We start from the raw sequence: 20153 nt of genomic DNA on the forward strand, positions 1-20153 counted from the left end.
AGAGAGTAATCAGCCATTGGAATGGGCTGCCCAGGGAAGTGGTGGATTCTCCGTCCCTGGAGGTTTGTAAGATGAGACTGGATGTGGCATGAGTGCCATGGGCTGGGAACCACAGCGGGGTTGGATCAAGGGTTGGACTTGATGATCTCAGAGGTCCCTTCCAACCCGGTTGATTCTATGATTCCATGATTCCATGATTCTATGACTTCACCCTCCACATCCCTCCTGCAGCCAGTGGTGGTTCAAGACCGTCTGTGTTAATAAATTCATTGAGTTTAGAAACCTGCAATGCCATTGGATCCCAGAGGGTGTTCTGCAGTTCTCAACTTGCAGGTCTCTTCCTTCTGTTATCAATTATATCAGTCAGTATATAAATATATCAATCTACCAACATTCAATGCCTCACTGGTGATCAATGGACATCATGAACAGTCCAAACCTTCCTGTCCCTCTGGGGGTCTTGACAACTACTTGAGTGCATTTTAGGAGTCAAGGAGTAACTTGGTAACCTAAACATATGTGGACAGAGATATTTTAGGTGCCTTACATCATTTTCAGCTGCTGTTCATAAAGGTTTAAGACCTCGTAAGTCCCATGTCATATATCCCAGCTCCATGGCGATGGTGTAGGAAATTCTTTGGGATTTAAAATGATCCACCCCTGCACAGACTTCTTACATTCCTCTGCCTGGGAAGTTGGGTTTTTCAGCTTCCCTTCGTAGCAGATCCCTGGGATATTTGCAGAGTCTGTTTCCTTCCCTGGGCCTAAGGAGTTGTCAGGAGAAACCCCTCTTACCCCAACTCACTCCTTAGAGCTTCAGTGCCAGCACTGCACCAAGAACCATCATTTCCTCAAGAAGGATTTTCCACTGTAAATACCTGCTTCATCCCCAAATCTTAGTGAAGAACATCAGCAAAAAGCCTCTTACAAGACCTTGTGCTCCCCCTCTTCCACATCCATGATGGGGTCAGACCAGTCCAGCAGCCACTGGCAAGGTATGACTTGGTCATCGTGAAGTCCTTTCAAAGGCACTGGTACTTCTGCCTTAGTAGGGACAGACCTTGGAACCAGAGCAGCAGGACTAAGGGTTCTGGTGGCTGGTGCCTCCAGCCATGGTTTACACACTGACACAGACTCCTGGGATATGGGATGGTGGGCAGCTGGGGCTTTGGGTACCATGGGAGAGCTGACAGCCAGCCCTTTGTCTGGGGATATTTGCTTTTACTGCTGGCACCATTTACTGCTGATACAGTGACCCGGCCCTGTGGATACATTGCTTGAAAGACACCACATTTGGGGACTGCTCTGAGGGAAGAGATTGGGCCATTAGAGAGTGTCCAAAGGAGGGTAATGAAGATGGGGAAGGGCCTTGATTTGAAGGCGTGTGAGGACACTGAGGGCACTTGGTGTGTTCATCTGGAGAAGAGGAGACTGAGGGGAGACCTCAGTGCAGTTCCACCTTCCTGGGCAGGGGCAGAGGAGGGGCAGGGACTGAGCTCTGCTCTGGGGGGACCAGGGACAGCAGCCAGGGAATGGCTGGAGCTGTGTCAGGGCAGGCTCAGGTTGGATCTCAGCCAAAGGTTCTTCCCCCAGAGGCTGGTTGGGCACTGCCCAGGCTCCCCAGGGCAGTGGGCACAGCCCCAAGGCTGCCAGAGCTCCAGGAGGGTTTGGCTGATCCTCTGGGGCACAGGGGGTGACTCTTGGGGATGGGTCTGTGCAGGGCCAGGAGTTGGACAAGATGATCCTTGTGGATCCCTTCCAACTCAGCACATTCTGTGACTCTGTGAGGGCAGCCTTCCCTCTCCTGCACGTGTGGTCCCACTTCAAAGCCTCCCACTCAACTTCAGTTGTGTTTTCCAGTCCCCAAGGCATCATTTCATAGAGATGTCAAACAAGGATGTTGTGACTCTTGGGGATCTGATGGACTTTGTTAAATTTTGTGAACTGGAGCTTTCCAGCAGCAATTTAGCAAATCTTGACCCAGAACAGAAAAATCTACTTGAAAGAGCTACCAAAAAAAGTGGAAGCTTTTTCTTTTGCAATCCCTTAGGCATTTCTATTCCAGCTGCCTTTCACCAGTCCTTGAAGGAGGCTCTCAGCTCTCTTAGAAGGAATTTGACTGCCTTCAAAAAGCCTGACTCATGTATCTACTCTCCAGCAGCATTCCTGGGGTTTGAATACAACATTCCTACCTTTGAATGAATGTTCAGTGTATCCTCTTTTGCTAAAGCAGTGATGTGGGAAGCTCACTCTGGGGGAATGTTCTCTGTACACTGTTTTCTGTTCAGACAGCTGCTTTGGAGCTGAACCTTTTCCTGTTCACTCTGTTGTGTTTTTCCTTGTGACTCTCATGCCAAGGCTGCACACACCACGTATTCTTGGAACTCTTCTCTTTTAGCTTTCCAGATCAAAGTAATTTCGTGAATCATCTGGACTTGTTGTGACTTGGTGCTTCCTCTGGAAGGCTGCTTGGATTGCAAAGCACTTGGCAGGTTCCTGTACCTTATTTCTTCTCTCTTGAGATACCTGAGTCAATCATCCAGTGCTTGTATTGCACTTCTCAGTGCAGCCCTGGGCTGGCAGCTCCCACTGTTCTCCCTTCTCAGCTCCCTTCTTTTGTCAGGAACTAGGGTGCCAGGTGTCATTCCACCATGCACACAGTGCCAGGCATTGCCCCTGAGGGATAATGCTGGAAGCCCAGCCTGCAGATCCCCTCTACAATTGTTTCATGCCCATTTTCCTAATGTAGTTTCTAATTTGTTTGAATCAGCAAAATCACAGCTAATTGAAGCACCAATCTGATGCAGAGCAGCTGAGGGAGCTGGGGGGGGCTCAGCCTGGAGAAAAGGAGGCTCGGGGGGACCTTCTCACTCTCTGTAACTCCCTGACAGGAGGGGGGAGCCGGGGGGGTCGGGCTCTGCTCCCAGGGAATAAGTGATGGGACCAGAGAAAATGGCCTCAAATTGCCCTGGGGGAGGTTTAGGTTGGATATTGGGAATTAAAGGGTCATCAAGCCCTGGCACAGGCTGCCTGGAGAAGTAATGGAGTCACCATCCCTGGAAGTGTTCAAGAAAACAAATGGATATGACATGAGGACACTTGCTGAACACAGGGGTGGTGCTGGGGTGATGGTAATCTTTGAAGCCTTTTCAAATCTTAGTGTGTCTGTGATTCTATGATAATTAACTGATTATTTGCAGTGGAATCTGCCTTTTTCTGAACCATAGTAGATGGCAAAACTTTTTTCTCTCTGGCAGAGATTTTGTAGAAGAAAAGCTGGGCAGTAAATATGTGGTTGGGAGATCCCTGGATTTTGCAACAACCTTTGAGGAATCAGGACCTGCAACCCCAATGTTTTTTATCCTGTCCCCAGGAGTGGACCCACTGAAGGACGTGGAGAAGCATGGTAAATAAATCCTGTCTCTAGGCATAGCACAGCATTGCTTTTTATCTGCTGCATAATTATCTTAGCATGACACTCCTGTTTTGTTTTGGCTTTTTTCCTCATCTCTTTGTAGATAATGAAGTAATCTGTTAAAAATAGATAATTGTGAGAGCATAGGTTTTTGGGTTTTGTTGTGAATTTTTTTCTTAAAGTATTTTGGATTTTCATCTAAAGTTTAAATTAAACTTGTCTCCTTCCTGCATTGCCTGGATTCCCAGTGTGGTTCACGCTGCACTGATCTCCGGGCTGGGTTTGTACACAACCCATGATTTACGTCAGAGATACCAAACACGCTGTCAGAGAGCTGCTTGTTGCCGAGAAAGGTTGAACCAGAGGACCCTTGAGGTCCCTTCCAACCGGCTCTTCTATGATTTCATGAGAACTAAATATAAGCAGCAGCTCCCTGTAACAGACTGTGCTTAGTGGCAGAGTTTCCAGTTTTTATCCTCATCCTCCCTGAGTTGGTTTCATTGTGGATGGTCAGATATGGAGCTGTCAGCTGCCTCCAAAGCCAAAAGGATCTGTGTTCTAGGGAAAAAAGTAATTCAGGATTATGTTTAGATTTCTTTATTGTAGATTGTGAGTTCTGCAATATGGTTTCCTGTCAAGGAGTTTGGTGAATGATCATCTTCCTGAGAGTGGGGAGGCCCTGGCACAGGTTGCCCAGAGAAGCTGTGGCTGCCCCATCCCTGGAAGTGTTCAAGGCCAGGTTGGATGGGGCTTGGAGCAACCTGGGATCATGGAGGGTGTCCCTGCTCATGACAGAGGGTTGAATAAAATGGTCTTTAGGGTCCCTTCTAACCCAAACTGTTCACAGAATCCCAGAATCCCAGAATATGCTGAGTTGGAAGGGACCCACAAGGATCATCCAGTCCAATCCTTAGCCCTGCACAGGCCCATCCCCAAGAGTCACCCCCTGTGCCCCAGAGGATCAGCCAAACCCTCCTGGAGCTCTGGCAGCCTTGGGGCTGTGCCCACTGCCCTGGGGAGCCTGGGCAGTGCCCAACCAGCCTCTGGGGGAAGAACCTTTGGCTGAGATCCAACCTGAGCCTGCCCTGACACAGCTCTGCCAGGCAACAGTGCTCATCTCACTCCTTGTTTGCTTTCAGGGAAGAAACTTGGCTTTACATTCAACAACAGGAACCTCCACAACGTGTCCCTTGGACAAGGCCAAGAGGTGGTTGCTGAACAAGCTCTGGATCTGGCTGCAAAGGAGGGGCACTGGGTCATCCTTCAGGTAGGGGGTTGTTGGCCAGCCCTGCCCCTCTGCCAGGCTGTCCCATGCTGATCCCTTTGTGAGGGCACATCATTCCTGGCTCGGGGAGATGAGCCGGGGTGTCTCCTGTGTGCCCAAAGCAGCCCCTTCTCCCTGTGTCCTGCTGCAATCCATTGCTTTCCCCGGGCACTGTCAGTCTGGTTTTCCTCTCTGGGGTGTGCAGTTGTGGGGAGGCCTCTGAGGGAGGTTGTGCTGCACTTCCCCGTGCCTTGATTTGGTTCATGGATAAATGAAGGGCTCTGTCCTTCAGAGCTGGACTCGTTCTCTGCCTGCTGCTCAAAATCCACCCTGTATTTTAGCGAGATGAGGACCCACTCACTGAAGGGAGGGCAGGGCCTCTCTGCACTTGGGTTGGTTCCTTGGTGCACCCCAAACCAGAGGAATGTTTGAAGCTCTTGTCACAGCTCAACAAAATGCTTCAGAGCCTGGGAGGGCGTGGAGGGAGCTCTGTCTCTGTCAAGTGCTCTCTGGAGCCACAATTATTTAGTGAGTGCCTGGGTTTGTAATGTGCAGTCAGTGATGTCAGCTCTCATTATAGGTCCTGGGAACCCCTCTGATTTCCTTGATGTGGGTTATATAAACTTCTATTATCACTGAATTGTCTGCATAAAATTAGATTAAGACAAAGCTTTGAGCCCTGATCTGAGCCTGCAGGCCTGAGTTTCAGTTGAAATTAAATGCCCTTGATATTTTTATCTTAATTTTTGCCAGTTTTTTTTTTTTTGCAAGCTCCCTCTAAGGTAAACAATGCTGAGCTTCTCGAGAGCTTTTCATACAGAGAGCTGCAATAGTGGCATCTGCTTTGAGGTGGTGAACAGGGAAATATGCACTTTTTGAGCCCTATTGCATTCAGTAATGCAAAGTGAAGGTTCTTTTCTCCAATGATGGTGTGATGCTGCGGAGGATCCATCAGCAGTGTCAGCCTCCATGTGTTGTTTCAGTGCTAACAGATGAGCACTGAGGGACTGAAAGGTCTTTATTTCATCCATTCCCACCTTCTCTGATGGTCATAGCAATCAGTAAGGTACTGAAGGTTAAATTGGAAGAAGTTCTTGGCTGTGAGGGTGGGGAGGCCCTGGCACAGGTTGCCCAGAGAAGCTGTGGCTGCCCCATCCCTGGAAGTGTCCAAGGCCAGGTTGGATGGGGCTTGGAGCAACCTGGGATGGCGGGAGATGTTCCTGCCCATGGCAGGGGGTGGAACGAGATGGGCTTTAAGGTCCTTTCAACCCAAACCATTCTATGATTCTCTGATTAAACCAGAAGAACTGCAGAAATTAGATTTCTGTAAGAGAACAATGTTGAGGTTGGGCTGGCTGGTTTTCCAGCAACACCTGCCAGCTGTGACTGTCTCTGGTGGCCCAGAGCAGGTTCCCCCTGAGCTTGGAGAGGAGCTCAGCTGCCAACAGGTTCTGATGGAAACTGTGTGGGACAAGCCCAGCACTCACACATGGCCATGGGGACAGGCTGCCTGGTGCCAGTGCTGGGTCTCTTCAGGGCCAGTCAGACACCTGGGATTTCCTCTGGTGTGGTCACAAAATAGGTAAATATTCCAGTTCTTGCTGTGCTTGGTTTGGAATAATGGGATACAGGCAGGACTGACTCAAGACAGAGCCCAGAGCTCTTTCTGCCTTGTTTTTATAGTCACAGGCCTCCTGAGCAATCCAGGCAGTGAGGGCCCCACGGGGAGCTGGGGTCATGCCTTGGTGATGTCAGGACAGCCTTGGACACCCCAGCAGGTGTTTGGGGCTGGCAGCACCAGTTTCAGCATTTGGTGACTGGATCAGGCTGGTGAAGGAAGGACAGCAAAGCAATGGCACTTCATTGTCACCCAGATGGCCAAGCTGCCCAGCTCCAGAGCCTGGCTCTGTGTCTCACTGTGTGTTCCCATCTCCTTCTAAGGCCTGGAGCTTCATGGAGTATGAGAGAGAGGGAGAGCAGCCTGAGGGGCCAGACATGTGTCCCCTACACTGATGGACAAGACCCCTCTGGTCTACAGAACTCCTTTCTGGCCAGCAGACTTCCACCTGACAGGAAAGCACCCTCTGGGCAAACTGTTTTAGAAGGTTGGACAAACCATTTTCTCAAGGGTGAAAATCTGACCTCTGGTAAAATCTGTATCCAAACTTATCACAGTGGAACTCAGTGGGAAGGGTCCCACAGGGGATTCTCCTGCCACCTCAGTCAGAGGTGGATCATAGCAAGTCTTTGCCAACAGGTAGTTTATTTGGCAAAACCTTTCCTGCAAGGCTTTTGATGACAAATACCTTGCAAACAGTTCCAGGGTTGTTTGCACAAGATCTGGAAGGACACAGACAACTCAACTTACAAAAATATCCCAGGATTTGTGGATCATTGCACTGAAAATAAAAGAGAGGATGGGGCAGATCTCAAGAGGCACTCAGGGTAATTTTACCCAGATTAATTAAACTCATTATTTGAAGGCTGTGTCCCACCCATAGGATGGTTTTATTCAGGCTTCCCCTTTGTTTCTGAGCAGACAAAAAGCAACTGTATTGTGCTATCCTTGGACACTAGCCCAGCTCATGTGGAGCAGAGCTCCTCTTCCAGCCCCTGAACTGGCTTTGTGCTGTCACCTCACACAGGTTCTCCAAGGCAAACACTTGACAGGATCATCTGGTGGCTTTTGCACACACACATTTCATTACTGGCCCTTGATTGGAACCAGAAATAAAGAGAGTCAAGTGCAATAACGAGCTGGGGAATTAGGTTTGTGGGAATTGGTTGTTAATGGATATTGAGGCAGTTGGGAAGTTCTTACTGGCTATAGAAGCAGGATCACTGCTGTGTGTTGGGAAGGGCTACTGTCCCAGGGCCAGTCCCTTCTCAGTCAAGTTGCCTGGCATGGGAGGAGGCAAAATAAAGAAAAGAGCATCCATGTCTGCCCTGAGAACTGTGAAGTTTCTCAGCTCACTCTGAAAATGGAGATGTTTATAAATGAGTAATTTTATGGGAGAAAACAGCAGAAAGCCACTCAATCATTCATTTCCATGGGAAGAACATCAGTCACACTGGCAGAGCCTGACCAGCAGCTCCTTTAGCACCAGAGTTGTACCTGTGTGGTAGCTGGAGTTCTGCTGAGCCCATCACAGCCTCCACACTGGGGATGATACAGATGAGAAGAGAATGAAGCCCACAGTTAAAATTATGTTCTACAAATACAGATGTTCCAACTGCAGAATAGGAGCAAAAGTGCAGTTGTGTAAAGGAGAACTTGTTACTTAAGGGCTGCAGAGACAAACCCAGCCCAAGCCCAGCAGCTGCTTTCCCCTAAATTGTTGGCATTGAAGAGCTGAGGCTGATCTTTGAGCTCCACAAAAATCTATTTGATAGCAGGTCCAGGCTCTGGGTCTCCTTAAAAACAGTTCATAGACTTGGAGGGCTGGAAAGCAGATTTTTTGGGCCATAAAAAGGGCACAGAGTTTGGGTCTGATACTTTCATTTCAGGTGTGTGCACCATTCAACCACTCAGCATTGAGCTTCCAGTGTCACCTGTAAGAGATAGTTTGATGTGTTGGTCAGGACTGGTGGGAAGGGGTCACTGTGGAGGTAGGACAGCAATGAAATGACAACTTGGAAGGCTGAAGAAAGTTTTACATAGATTTACATTTTAGTATCATATTTTTCTCAAGACCCTTTTTGTTGCCAGGAGGATTTGGACCTGCCTTTAGGTAAATCCTTTCCCTGACTGTGTTGTTCACAATCTGATTGAAGATTCACAGAAGCCCTGAGTCTGCTGAGTTGGAAGGGACCCACAAGGATCATCCAATCCAACCCTCAGCCCTGCACAGGCCCATGCCCAAGAGTCACCCCCTGTGCCCCAGAGGATCAGCCAAACCCTCCTGGAGCTCTGGCAGCCTTGGGGCTGTGCCCACTGCCCTGGGGAGCCTGGGCAGTGCCCAACCAGCCTCTGGGGGAAGAACCTTTGGCTGAGATCCAACCTGAGCCTGCCCTGACACAGCTCCAGCCATTCCCTGGCTGCTGTCCCTGGTCCCCCCAGAGCAGAGCTCAGTCCCTGCCCCTCCTCTGCCCCTGCCCAGGAAGGTGGAACTGCACTGAGGTCTCCCTTCAGTCTCCTCTTCTCCAGCTGAACACACCAAGTGCCCTCAGTGTCCTCACACGCCTTCAAATCAAGGCCCTTCCCCATCCTCCTTCCCTCCTTTGGCCACTCTTTAATGGCTTCAGATCTTCCTTACACTGTGGTGACACAAATGCCTGGTGACAGAGCAGTTCCAGAGCGGGTCAGACCAAGTCTCACCTTTGGTGCCCCTCAGCAGGGTCCCAACACGTGTCCCAGCAGAGCTGATCCCAGGGCTGTGGAGCTGCAGTTCCAGACCTGGTTATCGTGTTGCTTCATCACTGCAAGACAGAAACAGCAGGAAAAGTGCACCCTGAAGCTGTGAGAAGAATTTTCAAGTCTTTATTCAGACCAGCAGCATTCATGGATCTATCACCAGGCTGAGGGTGTGAGGGAACCTTGGGAAGGTGCTGCTGACCATCCCCACTCCTGGAAGTGTTAAAGTCCCATGAGTGGGAGTCGAGTCACAAAATATCTCCAGAATCGTAGCTCTTACATGACCAGTTTCCCTCTTCTGCACCAGTCAGTGTTTCTTGTCTTTTGGTCCTTTTTCATTTTCATTTTTTAATCTTTATTTTTTCCCTCATTAACTAACACTTCTAGCAAAAAGGGTTGTTGGTTTTTTGGTTGTTTTTTTTTGGCAGTGGGAACAGCAAAATTTTGGTTTTCATGCTTCAAGTATCAATGCAGAGTCTTTGACTGTTCCAAAATATCTCAAAGAAAAGAAAAAGAGAAACAAGAAAAACGGAAGTTTTTTTCCTGGTAACCTGGTCTAGCAAAAGGTGTCCCTGCCCATGGCAGGGGGTTGGGACAGGATGAGCTTTGAGGTCCCTTCCAACCCAAACCATTGTGTGATTCTAAGTTTCAGAAGCCAGTCTTTGGCTTGTAGGTCTCAGCTTTGACAAATTGACATTTTCTGCCTAAGACAAGATGTGCCAGAAATGTCTTGGACAGCTTTATTGTGCTCTGCATGGGCCATGACTCTGTTTGGTCTCTGATGGTGTCACACCTGAACCACTGTTAACAATGGTTCAAAGTGTCTATGTTCATGAGAAAGGGATGGAGACAAAGAGCAGACCCAAAACTTTCCTTTCTGGCAGGTTTTATCCAATATGCAATTCCAGTGCTTTGACACTCCGAGAATCCACAAAGAGCTTCAGAAAAAAAATGCAGATGGGAACAAATGCATGTCTTAGTAGCTTGTTCCTCCCACCTTGATGTTTCTCTTATGTTAGAAGGAAAATTTGATCAGTTTATATTCTCCTTGAAAACTTTGGGAGAACTGTGGGGTCTGTCAGGTCCCCAGCTGTGGGATTCTCTGGGGGTCATTCAGTCAGAAACCAGATTTCCTTCTCAGGAATTTTCAATTGCTCTCTATTCCTTTTGCCCTGAGCAATCAAACTTCCCTTGTTTTCCAAGATGTGAGGTAGAGTTACATGGATGAGAAGCAGTTCCCATGCTGTGGGTTCACATGGGCACTTCTCCCAGCAGTGGGTGGGCAGAGAAAGGCTCTGGCATCTCAGCCAGGAGCATCTCCAGCTGAAGTGCAGAAACCTGAGGACACTGCACAGGAGGCACATTCCAGTGGGAAGAGACTTGGCAGTTGGGCTGAAAACTTATTTAAAGCCTGTTTTATCACTTGGGTTTTTCAGATGTGTGTGAGGTGCCCAAGAGCTGCAGAAACACAACCTCTGATAGGAACAGGACCTGTGCAGGTCCAACCAAATCACCCTGTTTGATGCCAGCACCTCAGAGCTTCAGCAGCACCTCCTGGGGCTCTCCAGGGTGGATGAATCACGTCTTGGGCCTTCTGTTGGTTCCTCTGTGTTGTCCAACTCCCCAGCTGTCACTTTGGGGATGGATTGATGGAGAAGTTGTCCAAAACAAGATGTTATCCTGGGACAGGATGGCAGGGCAGTCAATACAGGTGTGGCACAGACAGGGAGTTTCCTGCAGACTCCAGGCACCTCCTTCCTCTCCCAAGCCTTCCACTCACTCCAAGGGGTACCATTCAGTTTGGAAGTGCCCCTTTGTTCCTCATGGCCAGTCTGTATCCTGGGAAGCAGGAACAGCTGGATCCCACAGCTGGAGCTGGTCTGAGGGGCAGCTTGGCTCTGTCCTGTGCAGCTGGAAGTGGAGCAGACACGTCTGGGGATTGTTCAGCCTCAGGAAGAGATGACTTGAGGATTTCACCATCATCACACCCGGTGGTAGGGAATGAAGACCAGGCTCTTCTCAGTGGTGTCTGGTGACAGGACAAGGGCAATGGGGAACTCTTGAAATACAGGAAATTCCATTTAAACATAAGTACAGTCCTTTTTGCTGTGTGAATGGTCCAACACTGGAAGAAGTTGCCCAGAGAGTTTGTGGAATCTTCATCCTTGGAGACATCCAAAACCCACCTGAGCGTGTTGCTGGGCAACCTGTGCTGCCTGACCCAGCTTTGAGCAGAGGGTGAGGACTGGGTGATCCCAGAACGTCTCCAGCCCCAGGGATTCTGTGATCTCTGCTTCCCCACTGCCAAGTTAGTCAGCAGTGTGGTTTCTCTGATGTGTGTTGTCTCCTCTGTGTAGGGAGGAAGGAGTTTTGCACACCAGAGAACACTGAGCTGTGAGTTAGAACAAGCTCTGTCTGCTCCATTTCCCTCCCTGTGACACTCCAGAGGTTTTTGCTAAGCCAGTGGCCACCACAGTCCCCAAATGGTGTTTATCAGCCTAATGGAGAGACACAATGAGATGTGTTTACACATGTACAGATGTGTGTTGGATGCACTGATGCAGGGAGAAGTTCAGATGTTAGATATTCCCAGTTTAATTGTAGTCTTCATCCATTAGCCCAAATGTCACTTCCCTCTCTTTGCGATCGAGTTAATTTAATTCTTGAGCATCTTCCCATTTTCATAGGTTGCTGCTTCACTGAGTCAGGTTCGTGGACTAAATTGAATAACAGTGAGCTCCTGGAGCAAAACTGTGGGAGATTCAGACACTGACAGGGCCCTTCTTACTGAATCATAAATCACAGAATCCCAGAGTGATTGGGCTTGGAAAGGACCTCTGCAGATCATCTGCTCCAACACCTCTGCTCAGGCAGGGTCACCTGGAGCAGGTGGCACAGGATCAAAGGTGGGTTTGGAATATCCCCAGGGAAGGAGGCCCCAACGCCTCTCTGGGCAGCTGTTCCAGGGCTCTGGCACCCTCCAAGTAAAGAAGCTTTTCCTCATGTCCAGATGGACCCTCCTGTGTGTCAGTCTGTGCCTGTTGCTGGGCACCACTGAAATCAGTCTGGTCCATCCTCTTGACACCCACCCTTGAGGTGTTAGTACACATTGCGAAGATCTGCTCTCAGGGGTCTCTTCTCCAGGCTGAACTACCCCAGCTCCCTCAGCCTTTCCTCAGCAGAGAGATCCTCCAGTCCCCTCATCATCTTTGTAGCCCTCACTGGACCCTCTCCAGTGGTTCCTTTTCTTTCTAGAACTGGGGAGCCCAGAACTGCACTCAGCACTCCAGGTGCAGAGCAGAGGAGCAGGATCCCCTCCCTTCCTCCTGCCTCCCAGGATCCCACTGGCCTCTTGGCCCCCAGGGCTCCCTGCTGGCTCAGGGACAGCTGATTGTCCACCAGGACCCCCGGGTCCTTCTCCTCAGAGCTGTTCTCCAGCAGGGCCCCCCCAGCCTGGGGTTATTCTGTGCTGCTCTGGTGTCCTGTGTGAGATCCATTGTCTATTCCAAGCACACACAGGCAATTGGCACCAAGCCTCTGCTTCGGTAAAACCAGGCTCATTTTCCTTCCAGCCACATTTCTAGATCAGTCTAAAAGGAGAAATACACACTCTGCCTCCAGTTCTCATTCATGATTTTTGGATAAATGCTCTGATCACAGAATCACAGAATCATTAATGTTGAAAGAAACCTTCAAAATCATCCAGCCCAACCATCAACCCAGCACCATTATAGGCACCCCTAAACCATGTCCCCAAGTACCACATCCAGACTCCTCTTGTACACTTCCAGAGACAGTGACTCTACCACCTCCCTGGGCAACTTATTCCAATGTCTGACCTCTCTTTCAATGATTTTTTTCCCCCCTAATATCTAATGTGAACCTCCCTGGCACAGTGTAAGGCCATTTCCTCCCATCTCCTCTGACTGCCCTCTCCTGTCTGACTGCCAAGTTCACTGACCTCCTGTTTCTCCTGGGTCTTACCAGCCTCTCATTAGCTCCTCATCCTCCTCTGTTCACTCAGCCAGGCACCATTTAATCTCTTTGTACCGGAATTTTCTCTACCATCATCCCCAGGCCGTGTCTGTACTCGCCACTCAAACAAGTGACATGTGGGGCTGGACCTCAGGTGTCTGTCCTGTCTCACTGTCACCACCTGGTGTTGGATGAAGAGGTCTGGCTCTCTCTGGCAGTTCAGGAGTGAGGAAAGGCCATGTACGAATCCTGAGAGCAGTGAAGTTAAATTTTACGATCATAGGACATCCTGAGTTGGAAGGGACCCACAAAGATCATTGAGTCCAACTCCTGGCCACTCCGGGACACCCCAATAAACATCTCAAATAGTGAAGAAATTAGCCCAGGAATAGTCCTGGACACTTTTCATTTACTGTCACCAACATTAAGGTATGTCTGTGCTAAAAGAATATGCAAAATATAATTTACTTCATTCCAAAACTTGTCTTAACAATCAGGTACTTGTTCTAATGCTGGAAGGGCTGTGAAGGCTTCAGAGCAGCCTCTTTGGATTTTGTTTTCTGTTCCCTTTCTCCACTTACATTTGCCTTCTGTGTGCCTTGAAAGAGTCCTGAATCAGCCTCAATTTCTGGCCCAAGAGGGCTGGATTCTGCTGTGGGGGAGGGACAGCAGAGCTGTGGGTGTGTACAGCTCCTGAGAGCTGGGAACTTAAATGTTAGAATTAGAGAACATCCTGAGCTGGAAGGGACCCACAAGGATCATCCAGTCCAAATCCTGGCCCTGCACAGGCCCATTCCCAAGAGTCACCCCCTGTGCCCCAGAGGATCAGCCAAACCCTCCTGGAGCTCTGGCAGCCTTGGGGCTGTGCCCACTGCCCTGGGGAGCCTGGGCAGTGCCCAACCAGCCTCTGGGGGAAGAACCTTTGGCTGAGATCCAACCTGAGCCTGCCCTGACACAGCTCCAGCCATTCCCTGGCTGCTGTCCCTGCTCACATGGAGCAGAGAGGGAGCTGCCCCTCAGGAGGAGCTGCAGACCTCGAGGAGCTTTGCCCTCAGTCTCCTCTTGGATGAATAAGTTGCTCCAGCACAGCCTTACTGGGGGGCCAGGGGTGGCCCAGGAAGATCCTGAGGTCTAACAGAGATGTAAAACCCCAGTGATGCTGTAGTGACTTCCCTCAGCATTAGCAGGGCCTGTGCAGCTGCACCAGTGCTGCTGCTGTGTCCTACTGGTGAAATCACGGGGGGAGTTGTGGAGGAGACACCTTGAATAGACTGAAGAGATTCACAGTTTTTAGCACACAAAAGGCAGAGGCATCCTGCTCTTCATTAAGGCACCCTACTCTTAATTGGGCATCCTACTTTAATTGCTTGGTGTCTCAGGCAGTGAGCAGGGAAGTGACTCTGTTTGGAGGTGGCAGCACTAATTAGTTTGGCCCAGCACAAGCAGATGATGAGGAACTTCATGGGGCCCAGCAGCACAAGAGGAACAGAGAGTGTGTTCAGAGGAGAGGCTGAAGGCTCAGTTAATTGCACTTGCTCTTGTGTGCTGTTCCTCCCCCTGACTGGGGAGGAACAGGGACTTTTTATACAGGCAGACAGTGACAGGACAAGGGGCCATAGTTTGGAACTGGCAATGGACAGGGGTAGAGCAGATGGTAGGAAATGGTTTACTCAGAGGGTGGGGAGGCCCTGGCACAGGTTGCCCAGAGAAGCTGTGGCTGCCCCATCCCTGGAAGTGTCCAAGGCCAGGTTGGACGGGGCTTGGAGCAACCTGGGCTGGTGGAAGGTGTCCCTGCCCATGGCAGGGGGTTGGAATAAGATGATCTGTAAGGTCCCTTCCAACCCAAACCATTCTGTGATCATGTGTGGAGAGGCTCACTGGGGATTGAGGGCTCCAGGGAGGGCTCAGGTAGTGCTGACTGCCAGGATCAGGTGTGTCCTTCTCTGTCAGGTGTGTCTTGGAGGCCTCATGGGTGAGGTGAGAAAAAACCTGAGGGTGCTGTTGCTGAAATCCAAGACTTCCCAGGGATAAGGTGTGATCCCACTCTCCCTCCTGCCTCCAGGCTCCTTTGGCTGCTGGAACATGTCAGTGAGGGCAGAGCATGTGCCAGACACCGGGCAAAGCTTCTGGTGCTGCCACAGCTCTGGGGTGGCCTCTCTGCACATGGGGCAGCAGCAGGTTTGCTGCTCAGAAATAGGTGGGCACCAGGTGTGGTGGGGGGTCTGTGCCTGTCCTGGGGCAGCATTCACAGGATGGAGCTGTTCCTGAGGATGTGTGGGACTCTATGATCCTTGTAGGTCCCTTCTAACTCGGTATATTCTGTGGTTCTGTGATTCTCATGGATGAGAGCTCACCCCACCGTCAGCAGCAAGTGTGGCCAAGGAAGAGGCTCTGCAGTGCCCAACCCTGCCCCTTTTTGTCCCCCAGCACATGCAGTGGGCACTGGGAGTGCTGGGCTGGCTCTGGGCTGTACCTGCCTGTCAGATGGATAGAACAGCAGTGCCTGTTTCCTGAGAGATCTCACAAGAGGATGAGACATTGAGAAAACAACCAATTCTCGTTGCTCCAGGAGGTGGTTTGTGAGCAGGAGGGAAGGAGAGGGGCACTCTTGGACATGGGCAGGGTCCCCAGTACTGCCAGCACAGGGAGGGCAGTCAGTGCTGCTGTATGGATATGTAGTACTATTTCTGATGGTTACCACGGCAACAATTGCATCCTGTGATATATGTTCTGCTTTGTGAAGTACAAACACACAGAGGTGCTTGGAAGTGAATTTCCAAAGAAAAGCCTCTGGTGTTCCCTTGTTCCTGCACGTGTATCCCAGCCCAGCTCTTCCCACAGCCCCTCATCCTGTCCCTGCTCTCAGTCACTGGGGCAGTACCCCAGGCTGAGGTGCTGTGGAGATGGTCAGTGTGCAGGGGAGGTGTTTCTGATTGATTTTTTGCCTTTTTTACAGCAGTGTTTATCCCCCACTCTCCAATTGTACAGCAAGGTAATGAATTTACCACTGCCTGTTCCTGCCTGCAGCACAACCTGGCCTGGGAAACACCAGGGAGGCCACATCCACAGCCTTCAACATCTGGCTAAGAAAATTTGTACTAAAGCAATGCACCACCTTGGTGTGTCCTGGGTAAATAAATGTGTCTTCAGGGGGTTCATGGAATGAGGAGGATGTGAGACTGCTGCAGTGTAAAGTGCCCGGGGTGGTTTAGGGAGGTAGAGGAGAGTGTAGGGTGAGCAAAAAGTCCTGAGCAAAGGAAGGTGAACAGGCTGGATTAACCCCTGTTTCTCCTGAATAAGGTCTCGAGGCAGCCCATGGAATTGGTGGGAGGTGGGTTCCAAAACAAGCAGGAGAAGGTGGTTCTTTGCTCAGCTGTGATTGGTATTAAGACAGCGCTGTCTGTGCTGGATAATTGACATATCACTCAATTACTGTGACAATAGTGTGTGTTGGCATTAGTCATTTTCTCTCAAGTTTTGTTATCTGACTGCTGGGAATTCATTTGCAAGGTTTCCTTCAATCCTGTGGATCCCTTCCCCAACACCTCCATCTGCTTTGGGCAGATATATTCATTTGAATCATGAATTCTTAGTAGCAGCCCTTGTTTTGCTGCAGATATTTCTCTTTCTCATCCCTTCTATCACAAAAGGACAGTATATAAATGCACTCAATTATCATTGGACTGGAAATATTCCCTCAGCTGGCTGTTAGCAGGCAGTGATACCGACAAATAATGATCACTGGTGTCATGTCAACACAAGCAAAAGCAATTATTTTTGAGCCATCTAACACCAGAAAAGCAGATGTAGGAAGGAACTACCAATTAGAGATGAGAACACTTAAGGTCAGATATGCAGACTATGATTAAACTGATATTTAGTGCACAGGGTTTTTCTTTTGGTATTTTATTGAGCTCTCTCCCTGTGTTACTGAATCTCTGTGGTGTTTGTAGCACTTTGGTTACGGGTTTCAGTCCACTCCTACTTGATTATTGGACTTGTGTTTTTAGGGAGAGCTGGTTGGCTGGACCCTGGGGAGAACCTCATCTCCTGAAATCCTAAATACATCAGCCCAGCAGTGGTGCAGCAGAGCTCAGATGTAATTGCATTTTCTTTACTGCTCCTCACATGATCCCTGTTTATGAGAAAACAACACTTCCCCAGAACATGATCCCTCTGCTCAGGCATCTCCTCCTCATCTCACAGCCCAAACTCCATTTCACCCATATACTGAGAGCACATCCCTAAGTCATCTCAGGGGTGGAGACTGAATTTATGCAGTTCTAAATAACAATTATTTTCCTCAGACATTTGAATCAGATTTGGGGCAACAGAACTGGAGGGAGGAAGGTGTCCATGGCTTTCCCAGACAGAATTCTGTTGACTCACACCCCTTGGTTCATCTCTGAGTGCTGCCCATCCCTCCAGCTTTTTCAAATACTGCCAGTAGTCCATGACAGCAGCCACTGTTCTCTTCCAGCCTGTGCTTAAAGGACCTCAGCTTTTCCTTTCTCCAGTGTTCCTCCTCTTCTCCAACCCTAGCTGGGATGTCTCCATATGTAGCTCACAAGGGGCACCTGAGCCCTCCCACAGAAAAGCCAGCAGAGGGTTTCTGTGTTGCCAGGAGGAGCTCCCTTGGTGTTCCTCAGTCTAGAGAATCCCTGCACTGGGGCACCCGAGGTGCTGCCAGCCCAGCTCTCTGCCTGAGATGGGCACATCCACAACCTGGGGGAAAACGTGTAGAGTCAGTAAAAGTGTGCAGTGATGTTGGCACAGGTGCTCAGGGCAGTGCTGGAGTCCCCATCCCTGGAACTGTGCAAAAACCACGTGGATATCACACTTGAGGACATGGTTTGGTGGTGAACATGGTGGTGCTGCTGGGTTGGGGGTTGAATTTGGGGATTTTAAAGGTCTTTCCCAACCTCAACAATTCTGTCATTCTCTATTTTTCTCTGGGACTTTAAGCTCAGCTCCACTCTGTGATTCTCTCAACTCACCAAACACCCTGAGGCAGTAAATTGGCAGTTTAGGTATGTGTCATATGAAAATATCCTTGCACTTGTTCTTTCAAAGCTTGCAGTCTGCTCTGTCCACCCCTCCACTCTGTGTTTCACCCCCTCCCTCCCCCCTGAGCTCTACTCTCTCCAAGCAGCAGGTGTGTATCCATTTAGTGTCTCCTTTTGGGGGAGTTAAACCCTTTTGGGGACAGAGGAGTGAGAACTGGATGCTGTTTTCAGCCCCCCCATGAATTTATGGAGTGGCAAAATAATGTTTGCAGTTTTATTCTCTGTTCCTTTGCAGGCATTTGGTTGGTTTTGCATTGTTTGATTGTTTTTGCATTGAACTGTTATGTGCAGGAAATAACTGTGAGGACTTAGAGGGCTCTTCCCTGGGTGATAATAGTTAATTCTGAACCCATCAGAGTTGTTGTTTTTCTGAGTGCATTACTTTGCATCTATCACCACTGGATTTCTTCTGAAATGTCACTGCCACTCACTTAGAATGATGGCACCTCTTGCAGTTCTTCACCACCAGGTTTTATTTTGAGGACTTGAAATAACTTTGTCTTATGACTAATTTTGTCAGCTCATTAATCATTTACTCTTTCAGGTGGTTTTTGAATATGGTGAGAAGTTAAAGCTCCATCAGTAGCTCCCCATCCCTGTTACCTGGGTTTTGACTGGTTGGTGGCTTATGAGACCTTCCCTTTTACCTGCACCAACAGTGGGAACTGGAAGAGAAATAGCTCATACTGATGAAAATCCAAGCTTGGAGACTCATTGGCCCCATGGAGGCAACTCCTCCTCTGAGCAGGCAATGCTTGACACAAATGTGTGACCTGCCTGCTGGAATTCACCTCTCCAGCACCTGCAAAAGTGTTCCCTGGGGACAACTCACTGTGTCTGTGATGTAACTCAGCCCCAAACACACCATCACTCACTGCCCAAGGGTCGGGGGGCAGAGAACTGGGGGGAAAAAGTGAGGAAACTGTTGGGTTGAGATACAGCCAGTTTAAAAGGGAAAGCAAAAGTCCCACAAGCAAAACAAAGAATTCACTCCCCTCTTCCCATGGGCTCAGCCATCCCAGGACTGCCCTGGGCTCCCTCCCACCTGCTGGGGGCTGGGGAAGGCAAACCCCATCCACCTGAATATCCCCCTCCTCCTTCCCCAGCTCTGGGTGCTGAGTGTGATTCCCCATGGGCTGGGCCATCCCTGGGAGCAGTTGGGCTCCCCTGTCCCACCTGTGCCCCCCCAGCTCCCTGTGCCCCCCGGGCTGGTCCTGGCAGGGCTGTGTGAGAAGCAGAGCAGCCCTTGGCTGTGTCACAGGGACTGAACCATCCCAGTGTGCCCAGCACTGCTCCAGCACAGCCCCAAACACAGCCCAGACCCGCTGGGGGGGAACATCAGCTCTGCCCCAGCCCAGCCCACAAGCTCAGATTTTGATATCCTCAGTTCCATTATCTAAAATGGGTTGGAATTTCAGATTCCTGGTATTCTCCCACTCATCCCGTTTGTGTGTAAGTCCTGCTTTATTGGTGCCTGGTGCACCCTGGGGAGTCCTGCAGACTTTCCACATCTGGGATTTTCCCAAGTGGAGACCATCAGCTCCTATAACCTGTTATTATTCATTCACCTTATCAATTTTTCCAAAAAACTCTTCATCTGCTGCTTCTGTTTAAGAGTCTTTTCCAACAACTGAGGGATTGGAGTATCTGTTAAATGAGGAGAGGCTGGGAGAGCTGGGATTATTTAACCTCCAAAAGCTGGAGTTTGGCTCAGAGGGATTTAAATCCGTCATGACAGGGGAAGTGCAGGAGATGGAGTTGGACAAAGACATTGGACTCAAACTGAGATACAGATTTCCCTTAAACTCTTTTTCTTTTCTTTTCTTTTCTTTTCTTTTCTTTTCTTTTCTTTTCTTTTCTTTTCTTTTCTTTTCTTTTCTTTTCTTTTCTTTTCTTTTCTTTCCTTTCCTTTCCTTTCCTTTCCTTTCCTTTCCTTTCCTTTTCTTCTTTTTCCTTTCCTTTCCTTTCCTTTCCTTTCCTTTCCTTTCCTTTCCTTTCCTTTCCTTTCCTTTCCTTTCCTTTCCTTTCCTTTCCTTTCCTTTCCTTTCCTTTCCTTTCCTTTCCTTTCCTTTCCTTTCC

General features: G+C 49.4%; 1 protein-coding gene across 2 annotated transcripts in view; it reads left to right on the forward strand.

Moving 5' to 3' along the window:
• Positions 1 to 413: 413 nt before the first annotated feature.
• The window catches only part of LOC113971598 (dynein heavy chain 9, axonemal-like), a 42067-nt gene continuing 22327 nt past the window's right edge, over positions 414 to 20153 (forward strand). The window contains exons 1-3 of one of the 2 annotated variants that reach the window (XM_027691692.1): positions 414 to 504; positions 3258 to 3406; positions 4555 to 4682. In XM_027691692.1, the coding sequence (XP_027547493.1) occupies positions 3352 to 3406; positions 4555 to 4682 (183 nt within the window). In that variant the 5' untranslated portion in view covers positions 414 to 504; positions 3258 to 3351. Of the gene's footprint in view, positions 505 to 3257; positions 3407 to 4554; positions 4683 to 14900; positions 14986 to 20153 lie in introns of those variants that run through there. The other variant, XM_027691694.1, reaches the window with a different exon arrangement.

Source organism: Neopelma chrysocephalum, unplaced genomic scaffold (genome assembly GCF_003984885.1).
Source record: "Neopelma chrysocephalum unplaced genomic scaffold, ASM398488v2 Primary Assembly neopelma1_84, whole genome shotgun sequence".
In the NCBI taxonomy this organism is placed as follows: Eukaryota; Metazoa; Chordata; class Aves; order Passeriformes; family Pipridae; genus Neopelma; species Neopelma chrysocephalum.